Source organism: Pollicipes pollicipes, unplaced genomic scaffold (assembly GCF_011947565.3).
Source record: "Pollicipes pollicipes isolate AB1234 unplaced genomic scaffold, Ppol_2.1 Scaffold_6686;HRSCAF=7923_pilon_pilon_pilon, whole genome shotgun sequence".
Lineage (NCBI taxonomy): Eukaryota > Metazoa > Arthropoda > Thecostraca > Pollicipedomorpha > Pollicipedidae > Pollicipes > Pollicipes pollicipes.
In genome coordinates, this window is record NW_023596921.1 from 28,719,207 (window position 1) to 28,742,817 (window position 23,611).

The window sequence follows — 23,611 nt, forward strand, 5'->3', positions numbered from 1 at the left end:
CTCTTGTCATAGGAGTCGGCAGAGTCCCAGCTCTTGTTACACCACTCGGCAGCGAACGAACTCTTGTCACATCAGTCGGCAGCGCCCAGCTCTTGTTACACCAATCGGCAGCGAACGAACTCTTGTCACACCAGTCGACAGCGTCCCAGCTTGTTACACCACTCAGCAGCAAACGAACTCTTGTCGCATCAGTCGGCAGCGTCCCAGCTCTTGTTACATCAATCGGCAGCGAACGAACTCTTGTCACAGCAGTCGGCAGCGTCCCAGCTCTTGTTACATCAATCGGCAGCGAACGAACTCTTGTCACAGCAGTCGGCAGCGTCCCAGCTCTTGTTACACCAATCGGCAGTGGATGGACTTTTATCACATCAGTCGACAGCGTCCAAGCTTTGTATGTCATCACGCGCAAAATTGAGTGGGTAAACAACATAGTTCGGGCGCACCAGAATGAACTTGCTGTGCCTAAGGCTTACGGCGACATCAGTGCCGACAGCTGGCAACTACCCTACCAGTAGCACTGGGAGTTGGTGGCCAGCTGGGTCAAAGTTTCGTCTCATCCAGGAAAGTGCGTACCCATATAGCGGTCCCCTGGTGCACGTGTCTCCACACCCCTTCAAGTCTATGACAGGTATTAAAACTTGCATGTGCGTGAACGCATGTTGACAATTAAAAATTCGCGGTGGACAACAAGACCTGGAGAAATCTAGAACACGCGCTAGTTTTTTGCGTTATGCAAAACATTTTACACATCAGTATTGCCGTTACCGAGACATTCAGTGAGCTTTGTCCCTACGTCTCCCCGACTGCGAATTTATCTGTGCGCCCCCACGCCCAAAAATCGTTTCTGTTGATTTCTATGCCCCTTGTCTTTTCCACCACGAGGGCCGGCTGAACCAGCAATATAGAGATAAACCAGCGGCATCTGCTGGTTGCGCTGCCGGCAAGAGGCGGGTGGCAGCGCTGCGTTGCACATGGTAAATAATGCAATAGTTGCCGGAGTAATCAAAACATGTGTAACAAGATTTTTGCATTGAAACAAAAATTGTGCCCTTTTTCCCAGCGTCACGGTCCGATAGGTTGTTTGATGGACGTCAACGCGAAAATGGTACGGATTTAGATGTCCATAAGTTTTGTCCGTCTTCTTCGGTGTCCTGACTTCGGTGGTCACCTGTCGACCTGAAGGCTTTAGAACCGGATGTTGTTGGATTTATGTCGTGGTAAATGATGCTGGCGCTTATGTTTCACGGGTGTAGCTCATTATAAACGAAATGGCGGCTGGGTGTGTTTGGTCACTGTAGCACGTACCTTTCAATTTACATAAAATACCGTGAAGATAGACCGGGAGCTATCATGTCTGGTGAAGCTGGGGTGGCCTTGAGTAGCACCACACTTTAAACATTCTTTGTTTATCACGCTTTCATGGGGCACTCAACGGCTCATTCAGCATATTCTGTTACGATAACTCACGTTACGTCGTATTGCTTCCTTAAGACGTTACAGTCACCGAGCTGCATCATTTACCTACTAGCGCCATAATCCTACATCTGTCACCGAGCCCTAAACCAGCGCTCGCTGTCCACAGGTCGAAGACCGCCGTTGGACAACACGGCTGCATGTAAGCGCACGGACCCGGCCACTCGCGTGTTACTCTGCGACAAGCGTGAGGTAAACACGGAACCGGCGCTGGTAAACACAGAGAACCAAGGCGTTCGCCCCCGGGAGCCCTCAGCTGCTGGCCAGTACGGTTTGGTGACGTCACCGGCCGATCGGGCCATCGGGCCAAACGTTACGCGACGTTGAAAGTGTCCTCAGGTGGGAGCAGCTGGAGCTGTGGCTGTCATGCTCGCGGCCGACACCGCGTCAGCCACCGCCGCCTGAATCCGGCCGTGCTTCGAATCCACATCACCGCGGCTGCAGGGCGGCATGTGGGCGAGGAGGGGGAGGGGTGCCATCGAGGGCGACGGTGGAGGTGTGCGGCGAGATCGCGCGCACGCCTGCTATGGATGACAAAGGAGATGACAGAGGAGGTGACAGAGGAGATGCGGGTGGGTAGACAAAAAAACAAAGCCGGAAGCCATCACACCTGGCACCTGGCGCCGCGCAGGAAGAAGGCACACGCATGTCATGTCATGTCATGTCATGCATGTCATGTCTGACAGGTGTGTCGTACACGCCGGGACATGTCATGTCTGACAGGCGTGTCGTACACGCCGGGGCGTGTCATGTCTGACAGGCGTGTCGTACACGCCGGGACATGTCATGTCTGACAGGCGTGTCGTACACGCCGGGGCGTGTCATGTCTGACAGGCGTGTCGTACACGCCGGGGCATGCCATGTATGACAGGTGTGTCGTACACGCCGGGGCGTGTCATGTCTGACAGGCGTGTCGTACACGCCGGGGCGTGTCACGTCTGACAAGCGTGTCGTACACTCCGGGGCGTGTCGTACACGCCGGGGCGTGTCATGTCTGGCAGGCGTGTCGTACACGCCGGGGCGTGTCGTGTCTGACAGGCGTGTCGTGCACGCCGGGGCGTGTTGTGTCTGACAGGCGTGTCGTACACGCCGGGCGTGTCATGTCTGATGGATGTGTCGTGAGCTCGCTTCATCTGTCAGAATGGGCGCCGAACAGAGCACCACACTCTGACCTGGACGCGGCTGACGGAGAGGTCACAGCGGAAGGACGCCGGGCGGCGCAGCGCTTCTGGGCGGCGCCAGCCGCGGACCATTTGTCGGACGGGAGGAGAGGTCGGCGCCACCAGCAGCCTGCAGCGCAAGGCCACCAGCGCCGTCGTTTATGCCACACTGGCGCCCGCTGGCGACGTCCTGTTGTTTTCGACCGGCACCACTGGTGACGTAGAATCTGTGACGCGAGGTCACGGTCGGGCTTCTTGGAACTGTTTTGCGATTTGTTGGTGGCGCCGCAGTGTGCCGGGGGCACGGCATCGGTGGAAGTGATGGAGGCACTGCGGCGTGGAATGCGGCGCAGTCATCCAGCCTGCTTTCCCGCTCCGCGGTGTTACTAACACGGACGTTTACGCGTCGGGGAGGGGGGGGGGTCCACGGGTGTCTGGGGCGGGTGGGCCGGGGTCCCACAGGTGCCAGCAGTGTGTGTGTGGGGGGGGGGGGCGGGCGCGGACGCCTTATTCAGTCCGCCCAAGACAGTCCGGCGAACATGCTGCTTCCACGAGCGGTAGAGATTTCAAAACCTTGAGCCAGGGGAAGACAGTTCAGAAAAAACTTCCCCAGACGCTGTCTCCGGGGGTGGGAGTTTCGCTGTCTCCGGGGTGGAGATGCGTTGGGTGGGGGCGGGGTCTGACCGGGAAAAGATGGCTGGAGCTCTCACCAAACTGCACCAAAAAGTTTTTACCTTGAATTTGACCCACTTTCGTCTCTGCTAAGGGAGGCTGGAGCCCACCAGCCTGAAGGAAGATTTTAAGGGGGAATCGTAAAGCAGACGCAGCGAAACAAACTTCTTAGAATAATTGGAACCAAGGCAGTTCAATTGTGGCATGCCTCAACTGCACGCAAATTTCCGGCTAATTGTCCTATCCCTGCCCGTGCGCGAAGCAACATCCGTATACACACAAGTGCGCACGTGCAACCACTCTAAAACGTAATCACGGCAGCGCGCGTCTGACCAATGAAATTCCGAACGCAACCTCGCTCGTCGCTACACTCCCAAGCAACCGGCACCGAGCGATTTGAAAGCAGACGGTCGCCGCGCGGCCGTGAACCGCCCCGGCCCACATGTCCCGTTTTACAGCGTCTAGACGGCGGCAGCGTGATGGCAGGCCCAGCGGACGCCGGGCGCGCCGCCTGCAACAGCCAGCTGACCTTTCCGGACGGGCGGTCCGCACCTGTGACGTCACCACGACACGCTGCCGACTATTCCGGGCTGTGCGAGAGGAGGCGATGTCGGTGGGGCGTCGTCGCGTCCCGCCGCACACCGTTAATTGTCTCGAGTCTGGACTCGCGTCGAGTCTGAGTCTGGGCTCGGACGGGCCGGGCATCGGCGCCGGCCGGCCGTACGAAGAGCGAGCATTGCTGGTTTTTCCGCGCCGCGCGACGCGCGCCGTGGCCGCCTGTTGCCACCGCGATCTGTGTCTTGTGTATGTTACCAAGGAACGGAGCGGCGACCGGGCGGCGCGGCGCGGCGTAAACAGCTAAAACGGCGCCCCACGACACACCACGCGCACCACGCCCGACCGCAGAGCCAGGCGGCCCAAGTGACGAGCTGGGCCGGTGACAGGGTCCAGAGCGGGCCAGTCAGCGAGGGCGCGAGCGGTCGTGCGCCTGGCCTCGGGCACTGTGTCATGAAGGGGACCTGACGGCGTCGTCGTAACGACGGCCTGTGGCATGCCGTCGCAGACAGCTACACCCGAAGGTGAACTCGTGGTGCAGCGGCCGCGGCGGCGGGACGCAGCCGCGATAACACATGGCACTGCGCTCACAACTCTCAGTACGAGTTAAACCAAATAAACCGCGTCGAGCGCAGCACCGACGTCGACGCGGTTTATTTGGAGTGGTCGGCTGCGGCGGGAGACACGTCAGCCGGAAGCGGGCGTCGGGGACACCTTGACAACGCTGCCACGTCGCACAGACAGACGGGCTCGGCAGGCGGCCTCGCAGACGGGGTACATGGTACGGGGTGCTGCGCACCCGCCGGCGCCCAGAGTAAAAGACGGGCTCAGCAGGCGGCCTTGCAGGCGGGGTACATGGTACGGGGCGCTGCGCACCCGCCGGCGTCCAGGGTAAAAGACGGGCTCAGCAGGCGGCCTCGCAGACGGGGTACATGGTACGGGGCGCTGCGCACTCGCCGGCGTCCAGGGTAAAAGACGGGCTCAGCAGGCGGCCCTCGCAGACGGGGTACATGGTACGGGGCGCTGCGCACCCGCCGGCGTCCAGGGCAAAGCACCCGTCGGCGGCGTGGGCGAGCCGACCGTGGAGCGATTTCGTTCTGTGTTTGGCTGCCGCTGGTGTCTGCACGACCGCCATGCCTCTCCGCCTCTCCTGGCCGGGTGGCACGGCATGGCATGGCACGGTTACCAGTGGGCATGGCAGGGATGTGATCGCCGCCGGTGACCACTGTGACCCGCCGCAACCACCATTTGAAGGGCGCGAATGGATTCTGATGTTACCATGGGCAAGGTGACCTGCTTAAACCGCTTCCACCCCCCTCCGTCGACGGCACCGCCTCCTCCGAGTGTCAGCAGACGAGAGACAGGAAAATAGGTTACATCTGGATGGGTTTGGAGATGACAGGCTCTGATTTTGTTGAGCTCTAGTGCCGGCTTGCAATGCCCGTGTACTAACGCAACCCCGTGTTCGCGGTGTCCATGTACTAGCTTAACCCCCGGCCCACAGTGTCCATGCACTAACGTAACCCACAGACCACAGTGTCCGTGCACTGGCATAACCCACAGATCACGGTATCCGTGCACTAGCGTAACCTCCAGGTCACGGTATCCGTGCACTAGCGTAACCTCCAGATCACGGTATCCGTACACTAGAGTAACCCCCAGACCACAGTGTCCGTGCACTAGCGTAACCCCCAGATCACGGTGTCTATGTACTAGCGTAAGCCCCAGATCACAGTGCGTATGCACTAGGGTAACACCCAGATCACGGCGTCCGTGCACTAGCGTAACCCCCAGATCACAGTGTCCGTGCGCTGGCATAACCCACAGATCACGGTATCCGTGCACTAGCGTAACCTCCAGGTCACGGTATCCGTGCACTAGCGTAACCGGCTATTCAACGACCACATTCTGGGTGTCGGGGTCCCGTACCGGTAGAGGGAGCCAAGATATCGCTTCCGCAACCGATCTTCGATGATGCGACATCTGTCCGCTTTTGTCAAATATCCTCATATGACATCTTTACGTCACCCACTGGTCATACGAGTTCGAAGGCAAAACATCGCTGCTAGCCCTACACCTTAAGTGCATTTGATGGTTGACGCGAAAGCAGTTCGGCTTCACTTACTACATCGTATACTCTATTTCCGCGCTCATCACATTCATGCCACAGTTACAACTGTGGCAGCTAGCACCATATATGTAGTAGGCTATTGGTAATGGGTTCCCGGCCGACATTCAACTGGCCTGGTCAGCGTTTAACCGGCGCGACCGGCTGTGCTCACGCCTCCGGGCCACTGACCACGTGACCTGGCCGAGGTCACGTGTGCGGGTCAGAGCGGCCGCAAACCTGCGGCAGGGACGATAACATGCGGCCGTGAGTTGTGTTGTCCAGGATGCTGGCTGTAAATAAAAGTGGCTGAAGTGAGTCAGGGTCTGCGGATAGATCCTGGATTAAATGTGTCAGGGATGAATAACGAGAAGTGTCAAATATGTGAGACGGGAGATTGTATCAACGCCGGTCAATGACCGTTCGACCACTCTGAAGCTCCAGAACTTGACTCACTGCCCGTGCCAGAACGAATTTATGGACCGATGGCCGGTGAAGCAACACCAGTCCTTTGCCCGCCGGAGCGGCATTTGGAGCAATACCGGCCCTCTGCCCACCGGAGCGGCATTTTGATTCTCCCATGTCAGGTGCGTGTTCCGAAGTGACAACGGGAGCAGTCTTAGTTTATCAAACCTTCAAGAAGGATGTGGTCAGGTCTTTGACTCCGACTGGGCTTTCGCCGCCAATAGGTCTCTGTAATAATCGTGCGGTAAGCCTTGGTGCCGAATGCTTTCCATGGAACGCTCCAAAACGTGCACACTACGGTTCTTTTTCTACTGCAGAGGCAATCAGCCGTTCTCGGTCCACGCTTATCCAGAAATAGGTGTGTAGGGAGGGTATGGATTTCAGACACGAATGACGCATAGCTTTTCACTCAGCCACCATATTGTTAGGCTCTTGACAAAGGTCGCTGATATTTTTTGTTATATAAATGTATTCCGAATGGTTTGCGTGGGCGACTTCGGGTCCAGAGTACCTGCCAAGCATGCACCGATTTGCTACTTTCCCTGTTGGATTCGCTGCAGGGTTGGTTGAAACAGAATATCCATCAACAGATCGAAGCATTTAAGCGCACCATTTTTCAGTGATCACTGACTTAAACAGCAGAACATCAGTGTAGCGGAAAAAACGCGCGGGCGGTCAGCGCCAGAGAACTCGTGCAGGGTACGCGCGGGCGGCCAGCGTCAGAGAACTCGTGCGGGGGTTACGCAAGCGGTTAGCGCCAGAGGGTGGCGGGAAGGACAGCACGAGCGGACAGCGCCAGAGAGCTAGCGGGAAGGACGGCACGTATGGTCGGCGCCAGATAACTGGTGATAAGGACAGCACGAGCGGTAAACGACAGAGAGCTGCCGGGAGGAACGGCACGGGTGGTCAGCGCCAGAGAACTGTCGGGGAGGACAGCACGAGCGGTAAACGACAGAGAGCTGGCGGGAAGGACAGCCCGACCGACCTCGGTCCAGCACAAAAGTATACACTGGCGCAGGAGCACAGGTGTGCTGCCTTTCAGCTCAGATCTGCTGAGCCCGCGGAGGCCGGACGACAGAGCTCGACGCTAGTGTTGGCGCACACCGTGCGGATGTTGGTTCGAGACCCTCTGCCAGGCGGACTTCGGTGTCCTTCCTCAACGTGAGCGTAAGGGATTGCGAACCTCACGGGGGTAACGATTACGAGCGCCGTAACATGGCCCAAACATTGACCGATCCATCAAGCTGACCAGCGGTGCAGCGCCGTCGAATCCAGTTTGCTTCTTCGACACTGCTTATTCGGAAACCTAGCCATGCACTGCTCTACAAAATAAGCTCGCCGTTTTGGACGTAACTAACAGCGAACGTCACGGGGCGAGTCGATCACACGGCACCCCAGGGCCGAACAGGAGACGAACTGACCTTGCAGCTTGCCGTGTCCGATGCGGCGCACCAGTTTTCCGAGCGGGTCGAACACGGACAGGCAGCGGTTCTCGAAGTCGGAGACCACGTAGTTGCCGTCTGGCGTGGCTGTGACGCCGCAGGGCCGCTGCATCTGACCCGGACCGCGGCCGCGCACACCGAACCTGTCGATGTGGCCCGAGGGCGGTCACCTGCCGCCCACCGGGGCCGCATGGCGGCACACGGGTCCGACGCAGCCGGCGGAGCGGAGGGGCCAAGCATGACGTGTGGCGCGCGTCTGTGGGCTCCCGATCTGAGGTCCGGAAAACCGCGCTATGCGTGCTTCTACGGTCGGGGCACGCAGCGACGGTGCTTTCAGAGCCTTGGACCTCGTTACCGCCGGAGCATGAGCGTTTGGTTCGTACTGTCGACATGACAGTACCGCCGAAGCATGAGCGTTTGATTCGTACTGTCGACATGACAGTACCTCAGGAGCATGAGCGTTTGGTTCGTACTGTCGACATGACGGTACCGCCGGAGCATGAGCGTTTGGTACGTAATGTCGACATCCGCCGGAGCATGAGCGTTCGGTTCGTACTGTCCACATGACAGTACCGCCGGAGCATGAGCGTTCAGTTTGTACTGTCGACATGACAGTACCGCCGGAGCATGAACGTTGGTTCGTATTGTCGACATGACAGTACCGCCGGAGCATGAGCGTTTGGTCCGTATTGTCGACATGACAGTACCGCCGTGAGCATGAGCGTTTGGCTCGTATTGTCGACATGACAGTTCCAGAGACAATCTAGATACAAAGAAATCGGGTGAGCTGGCGCCGTAATGAAAACAAAAACGGCGAGTGACTCGCTTCCACCTAACGACGCAGCCCCAGCAGCACACACTGTCCCGGTCCCGAGGGGTCTAGCGTCCAAACAAACAAACAGACACGGCCGGGGCGAGCTCGGCTGGGATCAGGATCGTCCCCGGTCCGGGGTGACCAGAACCGGCGGGGTTCATCAGGGTCGTCCCCGGCTCGGTGTGACCAGAGCTCGGCTGGGTTGATCAGGATCGTCCCCGGCCCGAGGTGACCAGAGCCGGCGGGGTTCATCAGGGTCGTCCCCGGCTCGGTGTGACCAGAGCTCGGCTGGGTTGATCAGGGTCGTCCCCGGCCCGAGGTGACCAGAGCTCGGCTGGGTTGATCAGGGTCGTCCCCGACTCGGTGTGACCAGAGCCGGCTGGGTTGATCAGGATCGTCCCCCGGCTCGGGGTGACCAGAGCTCCGCTGGGTTGATCAGGGTCGTCCCCGGCTCGGGGTGACCAGAGCTCGGCTGGGTTGATCAGGATCTTCCCCGGCTCGGTGTGACCAGAGCTCGGCTGGGTTGATCAGGGTCGTCCCCGGCCTGGGGTGACCAGAGCCGGCGGGGTTGATCAGGATCGTCCCCGGCTCGGTGTGACCAGAGCTCGGCTGGGTTGATCAGGGTCGTCCCCGGCCCGGGGTGACCAGAGCCGGCGGGGTTGATCAGGATCGTCCCCGGCTCGGTGTGACCAGACCTCGGCTGGGTTGATCAGGGTCGTCCCCGGCCCGGGGTGACCAGAGCTCGGCTGGGTTGATCAGGGTCGTCCCCGGCTCGGTGTGACCAGAGCTCGGCTGGGTTGATCAGGATCGTCCCCGGCCCGGGGTGACCAGAGCTCGGCTGGGTTGATCAGGGTTGTCCCCGGCCCGGTGTGACCAGAGCTCGGCTGGGTTGATCAGGGTCGTTCCCGGCTCGGTGTGACCAGAGCTCGGCTGGGTTGATCAGGGTCGTCCCCGGCCCGGGGTGACCAGAGCTCGGCTGGGTTGATCAGGATCGTCCCCGGCCCGGGTGAGCAGAGCTCGGCTGGGTTGATCAGGATCGTCCCCGGCCCGGGGTGACCAGAGCTCGGCTGGGTTGATCAGGGTCGTCCCCGGCTCGGTGTGACCAGAGCTCGGCTGGGTCGATCAGGATCGTCCCCGGCCCGGGGTGACCAGAGCTCGGCTGGGTTGATCAGGGTCGTCCCCGGCTCGGGGTGACCAGAGCTCGGCTGGGTCGATCAGGATCGTCCCCGGCCCGGGGTGACCAGAGCCGGCGGGGTTGATCAGGATCGTGCCCGGCCCGGGGTGACCAGAGCCGGCGGGGTCAGGGATAGCCAGGACGTGACCGGTGCCAGGGTCGTCGGGGACGGTCCGGCTGCGGCGGCGCGGTCACGGCCTCGCTGCGGCGGCCAGGTCACGCGCCGGCCGGCCGATCGCCGCCGGATCGCCGGTAATTGGGAGCTGCCTCGCCGCCCGGCCGGCCTTCGCAGCCAGCTGTGGGCGGCAGGCTGGGCGGGAGCGGTCCAGATGCCGGCTGCACGAGCGAGACCGGCGCCAGGCCGCCGCCGCCGCCCCCGCGACCGTCTGGCGCCGCCAACGCGCCCGCAGGCTGCACGGGGAGAATGATACCATATCACCAACAGCTCGGAAGACGACACGAGGCCCCCCCCCCCCCCGCGGCTTGATAGCACGGTTCGCCTCGCCTGCAGTTGTGGCACCAAGTCACGGACTCCTCGGGGCTGACGTTAGTTCAAAGTCTGGGGACGAATACGTGGTCAGGCCCCGCCTCGGAGACTGACCCCGGGTCATACCTTAACCAGCACCGTGACACCGGGCCATGATCTTCCCAGGACATGATCTTACCAGGTCACGGTCTGCCCTGGGAACTGGCATCAATTACAGCCCGTCCGGGGGCTGACACCAGACTGAAGTCTGCTCTGGGTGACTGATCAGAGATCACATCGTCGTAGAAGAACTGACTCACGCAGGTCTGGGCCTGCCTGTGAGCTGGCACTAGATAATGATCTATCCTGGAGACAGATGAGGACGGATGATGATGGTGATCTTGAACAGTGCCATAAAGATAAGAAATGTTATGAAATAATTAAATGATTGCTAATATATTTTCATGTAGTACTTCCCATCGTGTGTATCCAGGGCCTGGTGGTGCCGTTTTCCAGCAGTGTTGTTATACGAACATTGTAAGTTCTGAAACTGCCCGGATTTTACGGAAATGCTTGGTGTTTTCAGCAGTGCTGACAGTCATCAGTGACCAAAGCACTGTCGGAAACGTAGAAAATTGGCTCGATATATTTCAAGGATTGCTTGACATGTTTAAACCAGCATATCCCTTGGTGTATTGTGGGTCGGATAGTTCAGCATAAGAAGTCAGAGCGTCATAATGAATAACAGTTATGAGTAACGGTTCCGTATGATATCCTGTGCATAATGGCCACTACGAACGTAATAAAACAATGATTGCTATCAGCGCATTTTCGCCCAGCTCCGGGGGGCATTGATCTGCCAGCCGAGTTTGAAATCCCACCGACAAAATTCCCCGCTGATTACACCACACACCGTCACTCAAAGGCCTTACTTAAAAGCTTCCACACTTGGTCCCCGAAGGCGTGCCTTACCGACGGTGACGAATACGTACGCAGACAAAAACGTCTGGCGCCCACGTGACCTGGCTGGGGCGACAGAGTGGGCGGGCCGCTCTAATGCGCGTGACGAGCCGGTGGCGAGCGAACGTGACGCTGGCGGTACAGGCCGCCATCAACAGAGGTAATGCCGGCTCTAACGGCAGAGACGCCGCCATCAGCCGGGCCCGAACGCCAGCCGTGCGGCGTCATCCACAGAGAGAGCTGATAGGTGGCTCTCTCCTGCACACAGTGCGTAGGCTGGCGCGCGTACCTCAGCGCTAGCGGGTGTTTGCCAGGGCTATTAATAATGGCGGATAGCACGAAGCTCAGCATACATATTGCAATGCTATACCAAAACCAGACAAGATGAGCCATGCAGACTGGAAGTGTATTTTAAACTTGAGACTTGGTAGCCTGCAATTGAAGGTAGCATCGCGCAGATGCCCCAACAGTGAATGCCTTTACGTCTAAATAAATGCTATGTCTAAAGTATTTTCCAAAAGGTCTCAAGGAATTGTACACCGCACAATATTGATAGCATGTATTGACTGTTGTAAACAATTCAGCAGATACCGTAGCAACTAGTAGAGAAGTTTTGCAGAGCCCGGGTTCGAAAGCACCATCTTTCAATTATGAATTGGACACGTCACCGGTTGAGCCAGTGAGACCGCGGTGTATCCTCTGAAAGTCGAAATATTTACGGCGTGCTGTGCATGTGAATTTGGACCCGGTTCGCTGTGAGAGTTTGGCTCCTCTAGACAAAAGTCAATGAAATGGCGCAAGATCATGAACCACATTTTTTGTTGCCGGGTTCATCGATATTTGCGTGATGTGTAGTCATGGCTCTACAAAAAGCAGAAATTCAACACATGGACGCTGTGGGCTAATAAGAAAAGCGCGTCGTGGAGCGGATGTGTTACCAACGTATCTCGGTGGGGGCTGGGCGCTGGCACCTGATGACGGGTAAGGCATGACCCCCGCGCCCATTCGCTGACAAACAGCCGCCAGAGGTGGGGCAAACGATGAGGTAACGGGCAGTGGCGCGGCCTAGACCGGGATTTTGGGTCCATGCCCCCCCCCCCCCCCTTCCCTGGAGGTGGTGGGGGCTCTGGAGGTCCATGGTCCCTGTGCTTTTTGACCGCTCGCTGCTTCCATAGAGAGCCTAACACATCACAAAACAGGCCCCAGGCATCAAAAGAGGATCTCGAGCCCAAAATATCCACAGAATCCGAAACCAGCGCCCCAAGCGACGATCAGAAGACGGCCATTGCTGGAAGGGCCCCCTTCACCCGATTCCGCCCCTTTTCGTTTCAATCGCAACAACGCCTGTGGCCCCGGGAGCGGCTGGGGATAGGCGGGCGTACAGGCAGGATGCGAACACATGCTGGTCGCGCCGTCACTGCAGCTGGACGCGCTGGTTTCGTTGCATCCCCGCCTCCGTACAAACGGATACCCGTCCCGCTGTCACAGCCCGACGCGCCGGCTGCGCTGCACTCTCGCCGCCGTTTCGACGGACCATATCGCGGTGAGTGCGCCTGACTCCGCTGCCGTCGGATGCTCACTTCAGCTTGCACTCGCACTCCGGTGAGAAGACCCGGACGGCTGGCCCCACCGGCCGCCGGATGCTCACCTCAGTTCACACTCGCCCTTTGGTAAGAAGGGCTGGACCTGCTGGTCGTCAGACGCTTACCTCAGCTTACACTCCCCCTCCAGTGAGAAGAGCTGGACGCACTGGTTGTTGGAGTCGGCCACCATCAGGCGGTTTGTTGCGGTCGCGAACCACACGCCCTGGCGTCACAGACACAGACACGTCAGTCACAGCAGGGTCTCGGCCCAGTCCCAGCCGGCCATTACATCTAAGGCCCTTTCGTGCCTTGCACAACGTACTTAGCAAAGGGCGTCGGGAGATGTGTTCAGGAGCGCAATATAGGTCATATTCTATATAATGTGGGACTATCGTTACGTTTGAGGGACAGGAGAGAAGGCAGCACAAGGCATATCCTACAAAGGGTCGTCGTGGCAACGGCGGCTTGGCCGCCTAGAACTGAGACGTAGCTCACAAAATTCGGTTAGTAATAGCACCTTGATTGATACGGCTACGCATATCGCCGCTGCCGCTGCAGCCTTCGCGAGGAAAACCGATGAGACAAAGAGCGTCGTGATATGTGCGACGAACACATTGAATGCAACTCCGGCTCCAGGGACTTCTATTGGTAACCGATCGAATGCATTGGACGCAAGCTCATCAATGTTTCTTAGACGCCAAGCTTTGAACCAAAGTTCTGTTTACCGGTCTGTGAAGCGACTCGATTTCTTCTAATGCTGTCCATTTAAACCCGTACGCCTTGAGTTATAAAAAAGCATCTAAGAAAATCGACGCTTGCAATTTTTGAAATTTCTGTGGCAGGAATTGAATGGTGTATTTGTTTTGTAATTAAATATTTGTGGTTGATAAATAAAATATAATTCGATAATCAAACATAAGTAGCATGCGATCTTTGGCAAATACACGGGAAGTGGTTCAACCCATATAGCTCACTATTTTAGGGTGAATAATCACTGGTCTTATAAGATAACAATTTATCAAAGTTTTTTCAGTACAGCATACAGTGCAGGGGGTGCTGTAATACAGCCACACAGTGTCCACATGATATCAGGGCATTGTTTTTGTAGCGCTATACAATGTGCGCAACAAAGGCATGTGCTTTCTTTTGAAACACAGGGCGCATTCGCACCCACGAAGCAGCACTACAAAGCAGCGGATGGATGACGTCCGGTCGGGTTTTGTTCGCGGCTGGCACCGCCCCGCGAGAATGGTTTCATCAGCCGCTGATGCTTCCGAGGCGCGACATGCCCAGGTCGGGGCGCCGTCTCGGTCAGCGGTGGCAGACGGGTCCCGTGCGGCCTGGCCCAGCGGCGCCGGTGGGGACGGTGTCGCCGGTGCGACTGTCGCCCCGGTCCGACCCCGGGGGCGGTCACCCCGGCTCCTGCCGGCAACCGGAGGTTCACTGCGGCACGACTGCTCCGGCAGCCTCGCGCGTGGGTTTGCCCCCACCCCGAGGCGACCGGAGCCGACGCCGCGCGCTGCTGCTCTGTCGTCCCGGGTCTCAGCGAGCCAAGCCGCGGGCACCACACCCGGCGTCGGTGGTCGACCCCGCCCCGCCGCCGCCGGTCCGCGGGCCGCCTCCCGAGCGGCCGGCGCAAGACCGCCGCCCACTCTTCCAGGGCGAGCAATTAGTTCGGAATAGCCTGGACGCGTGGTGCCTGCGACGGGCCCGTCTGCGCGTTTTACGCCGGTCCGGCCCCTGTGCCGGTGTCGGCAGCCACGGCCGATCGCGGCGTCTGCCGCTGACCGGCAGCAAGTTGCGCGCCTCGTGCCGCCGCTCGGCCGCCCCGGGCGAGCGCGGCGTCTGCCGCTGACCGGCCGCAAGCTGCGCGCCTCGTGCCGCCGCCCGGCCGCCCCGGTTCGATGCTCGGTGCCGGTGGCGATCGAGACCACAGTCAGCGTAAGACTTCTGAACAACCTGCGTAGCAGTAAATGATAGCTGGGCTTGTTTGACTGAAGTGGCCCGGCCGGGGCACTCGCGGCAAACTGCGAATACCACGGGGATCACTTAAGTCGTCCGCTTTCAGCTGGAACTCTGATCCCATGCCACTTCACAGCGCATAAGATGAGATCAAAAAGTTGGCGGCGACCATTAGCAGTAACCAGAATGCGTAAACGGAGCCGCACACAAATGTTCGAGAGAGGATGGCATGGACAAAATTTCAGTCAACACATGGAGGTTGTTGCCGTTTTTGTGATGCTTCGGAAGTTTTGGGATGATTTTGGTCCAATATGAAGCTGGCCGAAACGAGCATGCAAGGAGCTAGATCTCTTTGAAGAAATACAAAGCTCCAAATACGCCGATGTATGTTGTATCGCTGGTTAAGTTTTGGTGGAGAATGTGAATTTGTTCAGAAGTGAACACATCAGTGCAAATGTCTTACTCCGCTACACCCATTCCACAATTGAAGCCCAACGCCTTCGCCGTCTAGGAAATGCATTTTTTCTTACCACGGATATGCTACCTTCACCTTAAACACAAGTGTACTTAAGCCGGTATATTCACATGTTATGTAACGTGCAAAGCCTACACAGCTACTATAAACACCTCGGCGGCGGGGAGTGGTCACACACAGGGGCGTAGGCAGGGCGGCACGGAGGGCTCGCCCTCCCCCCCCCCGCCCCCCCCCCCCCCCTGCTTGTGTCCAGAAGGACCCGAAGAGCCCTCCGGGACCGACTCGTGACTGACGATGAAGGGCCCGATTTGAATGCCGGAAGGGCTGGCCGAATGTCGTGTTAAGGGGACCCGGCGCGCCGGGACGGGCTCTCAAATGTCGTGTTAAGGGGACCCGGCGCGCCGGGACGGGCTCTCAAATGTCGTGTTAAGGGGACCCGGCGCGCCGGGACGGGCTCTCAAATGTCGTGTTAAGGGGACCGGCGCGCCGGGACGGGCTCTCAAATGTCGTGTTAAGGGGACCCGGCGCGCCGGGACGGGCTCTCAAATGTCGTGTTAAGGGGACCCGGCGCCGGGACGGGCTCTCAAATGTCGTGTTAAGGGGACCCGGCGCGCCGGGACGGGCTCTCAAATGTCGTGTTAAGGGGACCCGGCGCGCCGGGACGGGCTCTCAAATGTCGTGTTAAGGGGACCCGGCGCGCCGGGACGGGCTCTCAAATGTCGTGTTAAGGGGACCCGGCGCGCCGGGACGGGCTCTCAAATGTCGTTGTTAAGGGGACCCGGCGCGCCGGGACGGGCTCTAAATGTCGTGTAAGGGCCGCGAGGGCGCTTGCACCGGGCGGGGGACTCTCAAATGTAGTGTTAAGGGAGGGCTCTCAAACGGTGCGCCACGGCTCTCAAACAAGCGCCGACAGGCGCGCTTTGCCCGATCGGGGACTCTGAGTCCGATGAGGGCTCTAAATCGGCCAGCTCACAGCGCCGAACAGCTCATTCGTCTTGGCCAAGGCCGTTTCCCAAGCAGGGCAAGGCCTGGCCCCCAAATTACTGATCGGATCCCTGTGTCAATGAGAAACACGCTGCATCGAAACTCGAATTCCACAGTGCCTAGCATGGTTTGCATGGGCAAGGGTTTCCGAGTCGGCCAGGGGCCAGTGCTCGAGGGGGCCTGAAGAGGGGCCTGAAGGGCCTATCGTGGCTGACGATCAGGGGCCCGAAGCACTAACTGTGATTCACATAAAAGACCCAGTCCGTAGGGCTGGGCCCTCAAATGGCAGTCAAAGGGCCTCTTCCACCGACTGGGAACCCCCTGGGAAAAAGCGGGCCTTTTTGGCCAGAAGCCACCAACAGCTAGCAGTCGGCTCTGTGTGAGTCTGAGCCCTGGGTTCTCCCTTCCCAAGCAGGAAGCAGGATTTACGCTGGTCGGGTTCCCTGAAACATTGATGAGCCCTTATGTCGGTCAGAGTCCACAGTGCCGAGAAGGGGATTCTGTGTCAGCGAGGGTTCCCGAGTCGGCCAGGAGAATATTTGCTGAACAGGGGCAAGGACGGGACCCCGAACTCCGGAAATATTTATGTTTAAGTTATTCATTTTCTTTATATTTATCGTTTTCTTACATCGTCTGCTCATAAAGATAGCTTGACATGTCGAGCATTCCTGTTCAGGAGAAAGCTTGGTTCCTCTAGATTACTGACTTCCAAAATACAAACCGAATTGCATCTTCCGGTGGCTTCCGCCTTCTGTTCCAGTTCAACAATGTAAAAACAACAAGACAACGAAGAAGAGGATACCCACTTGAAAGGAAGTATGCCATATCCGCTGATTTTTGGGAGGGAGCCTTACACCGTCAAGGGATCTTTGTCAACCCTGCCCCCTCCCCCACCAGTCACCATTACCAAGACTGACTGCGCCCCTGGTCACACTGCACATGCCACAAACATCCCAGTAACAGACATAAACAACGAATTCCACGCTGATGGCAGCCCCGTGGCGGCTGCTAACATGGCCAGGCATTATCAGGCAACCAATGCAGTAAGCATCGGCTCGAAATTTAGGCCACTGAACGGATCAAAACGGATTCCTTTGATAGCTTAGGTGCCGCCCCAAACATGTTTGCCTGTGATGTAACTGTTAGGTGACCTATAAAGACTTGCAAAAAGGGGAGGTTCTTCCTCTCATGAAATTGATTAGGGTCATTCGTTTCCATCCACATGCAATACCCTGTACCATGTTACATATGTTGTGTGTCAATTTTCAGTTTTAGGAGCCACAATTTAGTCTTAAGCCCTCGTTTGCAATAACGCCACGAGTCCTGAATAAGCATGTTGCACGTCAACAAGTGTTGCCATCGTGTTGCCGACAATGTTCGGAAATGTACCATGACTATAGTTTTAGGTCTGCGTGGATGACTTCCAGTTCGAATTTTTCAGATGCACAGACCCAATCACAGAATGCACACTCACGAACAGGATTATGTTATAGCTAGCAATATGCAGATGTACAGCGAAAGCAGCCAGCTAGCCACAATCCATGTTGCATCCCGTGTTTAATATGCTAAGCTGGTATGATCAGAGGCAATCACCTACGTCTGAATGTGATGCCAAACTACTCCAGTTCGGTCTCCGATGCCACCGCCGCCTGTTACACAGCGAGCCACCGCGTTGACGATCCGATCACCTAGGCGGCAGCACCGTCGTATCGGCAGAGAAAGACGATATCGGCAGACAAAGCCAAGAACTTCCATCGGTCGGGGAGCGACGGTTTTATATGGTTCAAACTAACCCATTAGTATCTGGTTACACTACGTCCTTCCGCCTCAGAAACTCAGGAAGTTTTCAGTGATAGAATAGCCTCCCCCCCTCGATGCAGCAGTATAATGCAATTGCCAATACAGCCAATACAATTGTAACATAATCATCAAGCAAGTTAAGCCAATTCGCAACTAACCAGGAGAGCTACGTTGCAAAAGGGGCGGTCGTGCTGAGACATCACGCGATATATCGGCATCGTTCGCCACAGCTTGCTTGTGAAACTGGAGTAGTTCTACTGTGGTAGTGATGTGGGAGTTAAGTTCCTTACGACAATATATCCTCAGCCGGTACTTTGATGACGAAATGTTCGCGCAAATCAAGAAACAGTAGGTCAGGCCATAAATGATCGCCCATTGTTTTTAATGTGACGTGTAAATCATACCAAAGATAGTTCCCAGTCGTTTTTAAATCATTAAGCCAAAAATCATGAATGACATCATTATGCCAATCTAGCAGAGAGCACCCATGCCGACGTGCGCTGAATTCGCCGAGCTATGGAGCTATGAGCTATGAGCATATGAGGTATGGAGCGGTATGCAGACTGCCCCGCCCTGATTTTCCAGCACACCAAAGCACGCCAACTGACCTGCGGGTTGCTGAACTCGCCGCGCGCCCGACCCTTGGCGCCGATCGAGCGCACGAGGTCGTCGGCGGGCGGCGGCGGCGGCGCCGAGTGTCGCGAGCTGCGCCTGCTGGCGTACGAGCTGCGCGAGCTGCGGCTGCCGGCGCTCAGCGCCGAGGGAGAGCCGGCGGCGCGCGGCAGCGGCGAGGGCCGGCGCGCCGCCGCCCGCTCCACCGACGAACGGTCGCTGGGCGGCCGCTCCGACGCTGCCACCTGCGGCACGGCCGCGACTCGATCAGCCGGTGCGCAGGGTGCGATGGCCGTGGCGAGACGGGGGAGGTTCAGGCGGCGGACAGAGAGGCGTCTGTGCCACCTGACAGGGCAGGTTCAGGCGGCGGACAGAGAGGCGTCTGTGATGTGAGTAGGGGAGTGTCAGGCGTTGGCTGGGGTTGCCATGGGGAAGGGCAGAGGCGGTGCCGCCTGTGCCGCGGGCAGAAGAGTGTCAGGTGGTGGTTGGACGGTGGCCTATGGAGGACTCGAAGGTGGCGCCGCCCAGGCCATGGGAGGCGATCAGAGATGGCGCCACCTGGAGGATGGTAAAGAGCGATCACCAGTGGGACCAGACACACGACCAGCGTAAATAGAGCCTTAAAGGTAAGGTTACACATTTGAGGATATTGAAACAAGCACCATTTATGATGAAACAGACTCACTTATAACTTTTGCTGTACTTTTAAGTGGAAACGGCTGCTCTAAACAAAAATATATGTATAATAAATATACTCTTCAATGCGTCATTGTTTGATTACGTCTTCGTGCATAGTACAACAATGATTGAGAGCCATTTGATAGCAGTTATGTCTGAATATCAGGCCCACGAAGGCCAGATATGAGCGACTGGACAATCAACTTTGTCTCACCGTGATCACCGCATGACTAATGGAGGGGCACAATTTCATTGACATTGTTATGTCGTCATGGATGCCTGAGTGACCTGGAAATAGTCTCCCTGAAAAAGTCTGGACGTCTATGCGGGCGTGTAAATCAGGAACCAGAGGGGTTTGGGCCCTAGCGAAGGTAGGGCTGTGAACAGCACGAAATGATCTTCAAGCTGGCTCTTTCAGTTCAAAATTTCATAGAAACGTGGAACACTTCCTTTAAGTGGCGTCCAGGAGGAAAATTCGAAGAGGCGATGACGTCATCAAAGCACGACTCAGTGCGTGTCGGATGGCGTAAGACTCAGGACGTCTGTGAAAGAACAGCCACACCGCGGCCCACCGTCGCCTCTCGGTCAGCTACACCGCGGCCCACCGCCGCCTCTCGGTCAGCAACACCGCGGCCCACCGCCGCCTCTCGGTCAGCTACACCGCGGCCCCCTGCCGCCTCTCGGTCAGCAACACCGCGGCCCACCGCCGCCTCTCGGTCAGCTACACCGCGGCCCACCGCCGCCTCCCGGTCAGCAACACCGCGGCCCACCGCCGCCTCTCGGTCAGCTACACCACGGCCCACCGCCGCCTCTCGGTCAGCTACACCGCGGCCCACCGCCGCCTCTCGGTCAGGTTCATCCCTGCTCACCCGTCCATTGTTCGGCCGGTCCGGCACGTCCAGCAGGGAGCCTTCGGCCGAGGAGAGCCGGCCAGGGGCGGCCTCCGCCGGCGAGGCTGCCGCCGGTTCCTCCGCTGCGCAGATGCTGCCGAAGCAGCTGAGCTGGGCCTCCAACCGGTGTGTGTTGGTAGGTTCGAACCTGCGGTGACGCGAGCAGGCCTGAGTATGGCAGGTAGCCATGGTGAAGACTTTGAAAAGAGCGTGCCCACAGAACAGCGTGGCCGAGTCTGCACAGTCGCGCCAAGTTCCGCCTGTATATTCAGTTATTTAAATGATGCCAGTTACAGCACAGAGGCTAGCGTCAGGTTTGCAACAGCCTTTGGCGAAAGGAAGAAGTCGTGACACGGTTTCCCGACAATGTCATGCCGCGGGTGTGGTCGGGCGGTCACACAGTCCGCATTCGTCGGTGTCAGAGTCTGTTGACACTAAGCCGAGCAAAGGTTGCATTGACCTGGAACCTGACCAGTTTTGACGTTGAATCATGGGGTTTAAGTCTATGGTATAATCATTTGCATGGGAGCGACGCAAACGACGCAGTGACTTAGCGACAGCGACGCACTGGGTTTGGGGAAACCGCTGCCAACGTTGAGAAGTGTATCTGCTGTGCGCCGCTCCTGCTTCTACAAGCCCATAAAAACTCATGCATTTGCGTTCCTCCACGAGGCCCAATACGGCTTTTCGTTTTAAGAAGTGTCGTGATTCATGAACTTAAATATCAGTGTGTTAATTACACGAGAGTCAACACATTCCGGTCCTGGACAAAATATTTTCTGTAACATTTAGCTTCCTGAGATCCCAGGCCAACATGTTCCTACCCAGGCGTTATTGGCGCTGCCGTTGTCAAGAGACAGATATTGGGAGACTAGTGACCGCCACTAACTTTAGGTCAGGACTCTGGGTGATCTTGTCCGGCAGCTCGCCGCTGGTCAGCACGGTGACCTGCTTGTTCAGCAGCAGGACCTCGGTGTCGGAGCCCGTCTCCAACGCCCGCTCCATATGGTGTCCGCAGGAGTCCAGCTCGGCCAGAAACGAGTCCAGGCGGGCCACCTGCTCCTCTGCGGACGCACGAAAGCGTCAGTCACGACGCGGCAGCGTGGCAAGGGCCCAAGTCCAGAGCCCTGATGACCTTGGGTTACACATTGGGTCACACTGCAGCGGTGGCAGAGGAGGCGGCTCGCTCTCCTGGTCATCTGGAGACACGCCCAGGGTCAGGGTCAGGGTCACGCAATAGCAGCCGTATGACAGCACGCGCTTGGCTCACCTGGTCACAGAACATCCCACCAACAAAGACAGGGCACCGACGCTAGGAGCGCAGCGGTCTCCACTCACACACACGCCCGGTCCCCACACACTCACCGGCACGCGAGACCAAATACAGGTGCGTGCAGCGGCCGCCGCCAATCCGTGCACACCCTAATCAATGTCGGGTGGCGGCAGGCGCGGCCGGATCCGACGCGACACTGGCTGCCGGCGCGGCCGCGGCGGCAGGGGTGCCGGTGTTCCACCTCAACGCTCCGGTGGCCGCCAGAGACGCCGGGTCAGGGGCGGAACACGACCGCGACACGGCTGGTAGACCGGGAGCCGGCCAGGAGCCGGCCTCCGACATCGGTCGGGGGACGTGCAGAGGCGCGCGGGAGGTGGGGGGGGGGGGAGGGGGGTGATCGGATGACGAATCGGGACGTAAAACAGCCCACCTTAACCTTCGCTCTACGAGGAGTCGTTACAGGCGCTCCCCGAGACTTGTCTCGCATACATTGGTAGCAGTTACAGCCATCGCGTTGTAGTTTTCATAGTCAGAGCTGATATGACATGACATCATCACCATTCCTAAAATTTCTTCAAGGTATTTTCCCAAATACATTATGACCCATTTGTGAAGAGTATGTCCATTAGGTCTCTCGCCGAATCGACAATACAGCTCACTTGTTGACAGCACAGATGCTAAATTTTTGTTTTATGACTATAACTTATTCTGACGTCAGTGGCGTTAGATCTGACTGTGTCTGAGGGTGAAGAGTCGCGGCGTCAGAGGTCAAGCTAGGTCAACAATGTCCAATTGTTCTCGCTCTTAAATGGCATTCATGGCACCTAAACTCGTAAGGATGTTTTCTTAAGGCTCACCACATAAACGACATTTGGCGGGCATCGTGCGACCAATTGGAGTGAAATTTTTGGGTCAAAGTCACGATGGGTCAGTGAAAATGTAAAACAGGCAATTACCGTTAAACATAGTTTGTGCTAAGGCTGGCGCAGAAATGCGTCATTGGTCATTGTTTATTTTTTAACTAGCTTTCCGCGTGGGTACTTGCATGCCAGTCACAGTGGACAGTCCGACCGGCTTCCCATCGGTCGGGGAACCTCCTAGACCGGCGAGGAGCCACAACACCGCGAGACCATGTGGGGTCCCCGAAACCAGTATGGGTTTTGGAACGATGCCAAGACTTGAGTGACTAGGGCAAGCTATCGGGGCATGCAACCCGACAGGTCCAAAGGTCCCGACATAGTAAAGAAACGGCGGCGGTGGTCCACAGAAGCAAGTTGTCGGGGCATGAAACCCGACACGTCCAAAGACCCCCGACATGGTGAAGAAACGGCGGAGGTAGTTCACAGAGTCTTTGAAGCACAATCTTGCGGTAAGTATCCCACTCAGATGTCACCTCTCAAACTGCCCTCTTTTGACCGCCGCGGCCCGGCTGGTCTGTCAACGGCAGAGGCACGGCGCCGGCCAGTCGAACCTCTCCACTTACCTATGCTGGCCAGCTTGTCCTGGTACAGCTGGGCGAGCAGGGCGGCCAGGGCGTCCCGCCGCCGCTGCACCGCCTCCACCAGCGACTGGCAGTAGGCGTTCAGGTCCTGCTCGGCCTGACACCGGACCTGGCGCAGCTGCGAGCCGGCGGCGGCCAGCAGCGCGCGCCGCCGCCGCTGACTCTCCATCTGCCGACAGGCGCACGCGCGCGCCGGGTGAGCTCCCAGCGCGACAGCGGGGCTGCAGGCCAGCAGGTGCAGGGGTACATGACAGCAGCGGTGGTAGGTATCCGTCTACCAGAGTATGCTTGAAGTTCACGACTGAGCAGTCCACGTAAAAGCATGGTGTAGGTTGAGACACGGGCCGTCGAGACATGCCCACACACACGGCACTGAGACACTGAGAGACGCAAATCCTGCCCGGTCAAAGAAGGCAACCGTTGCTTTGTTTTGCAAGTACCGCGACGAGCGTCGTCACGCACCCTTTTGGGGAGCGCCAGCGAATGCATTGACCGTATCAGCGCTTAGGAGGCCAGGACATAGCCGATATTTGAACACGGCCACGCGACTTGGGAGTCCAAGGCG

At 57.8% G+C, this 23,611-nt stretch overlaps 1 protein-coding gene across 1 annotated transcript in view; it reads right to left on the bottom strand.

Annotated features, from left to right (window-relative positions):
- The window catches only part of LOC119108153 (tripartite motif-containing protein 2), a 23,554-nt gene extending 4,774 nt beyond the window's left edge, over window positions 1-18,780 (bottom strand). The window contains exons 1-4 of the mRNA XM_037231732.1: window positions 18,701-18,780; window positions 12,997-13,094; window positions 7,826-8,017; window positions 2,646-2,763 (exon numbers count right to left, since the gene is read on the bottom strand). Coding sequence (XP_037087627.1) covers window positions 2,646-2,763; window positions 7,826-8,017; window positions 12,997-13,061 — 375 coding nt within the window. The 5' untranslated portion in view covers window positions 13,062-13,094; window positions 18,701-18,780. The remainder of the gene's footprint in view (window positions 1-2,645; window positions 2,764-7,825; window positions 8,018-12,996; window positions 13,095-18,700) is intronic.
- Between the last annotated feature and the right edge of the window lie 4,831 nt (window positions 18,781-23,611).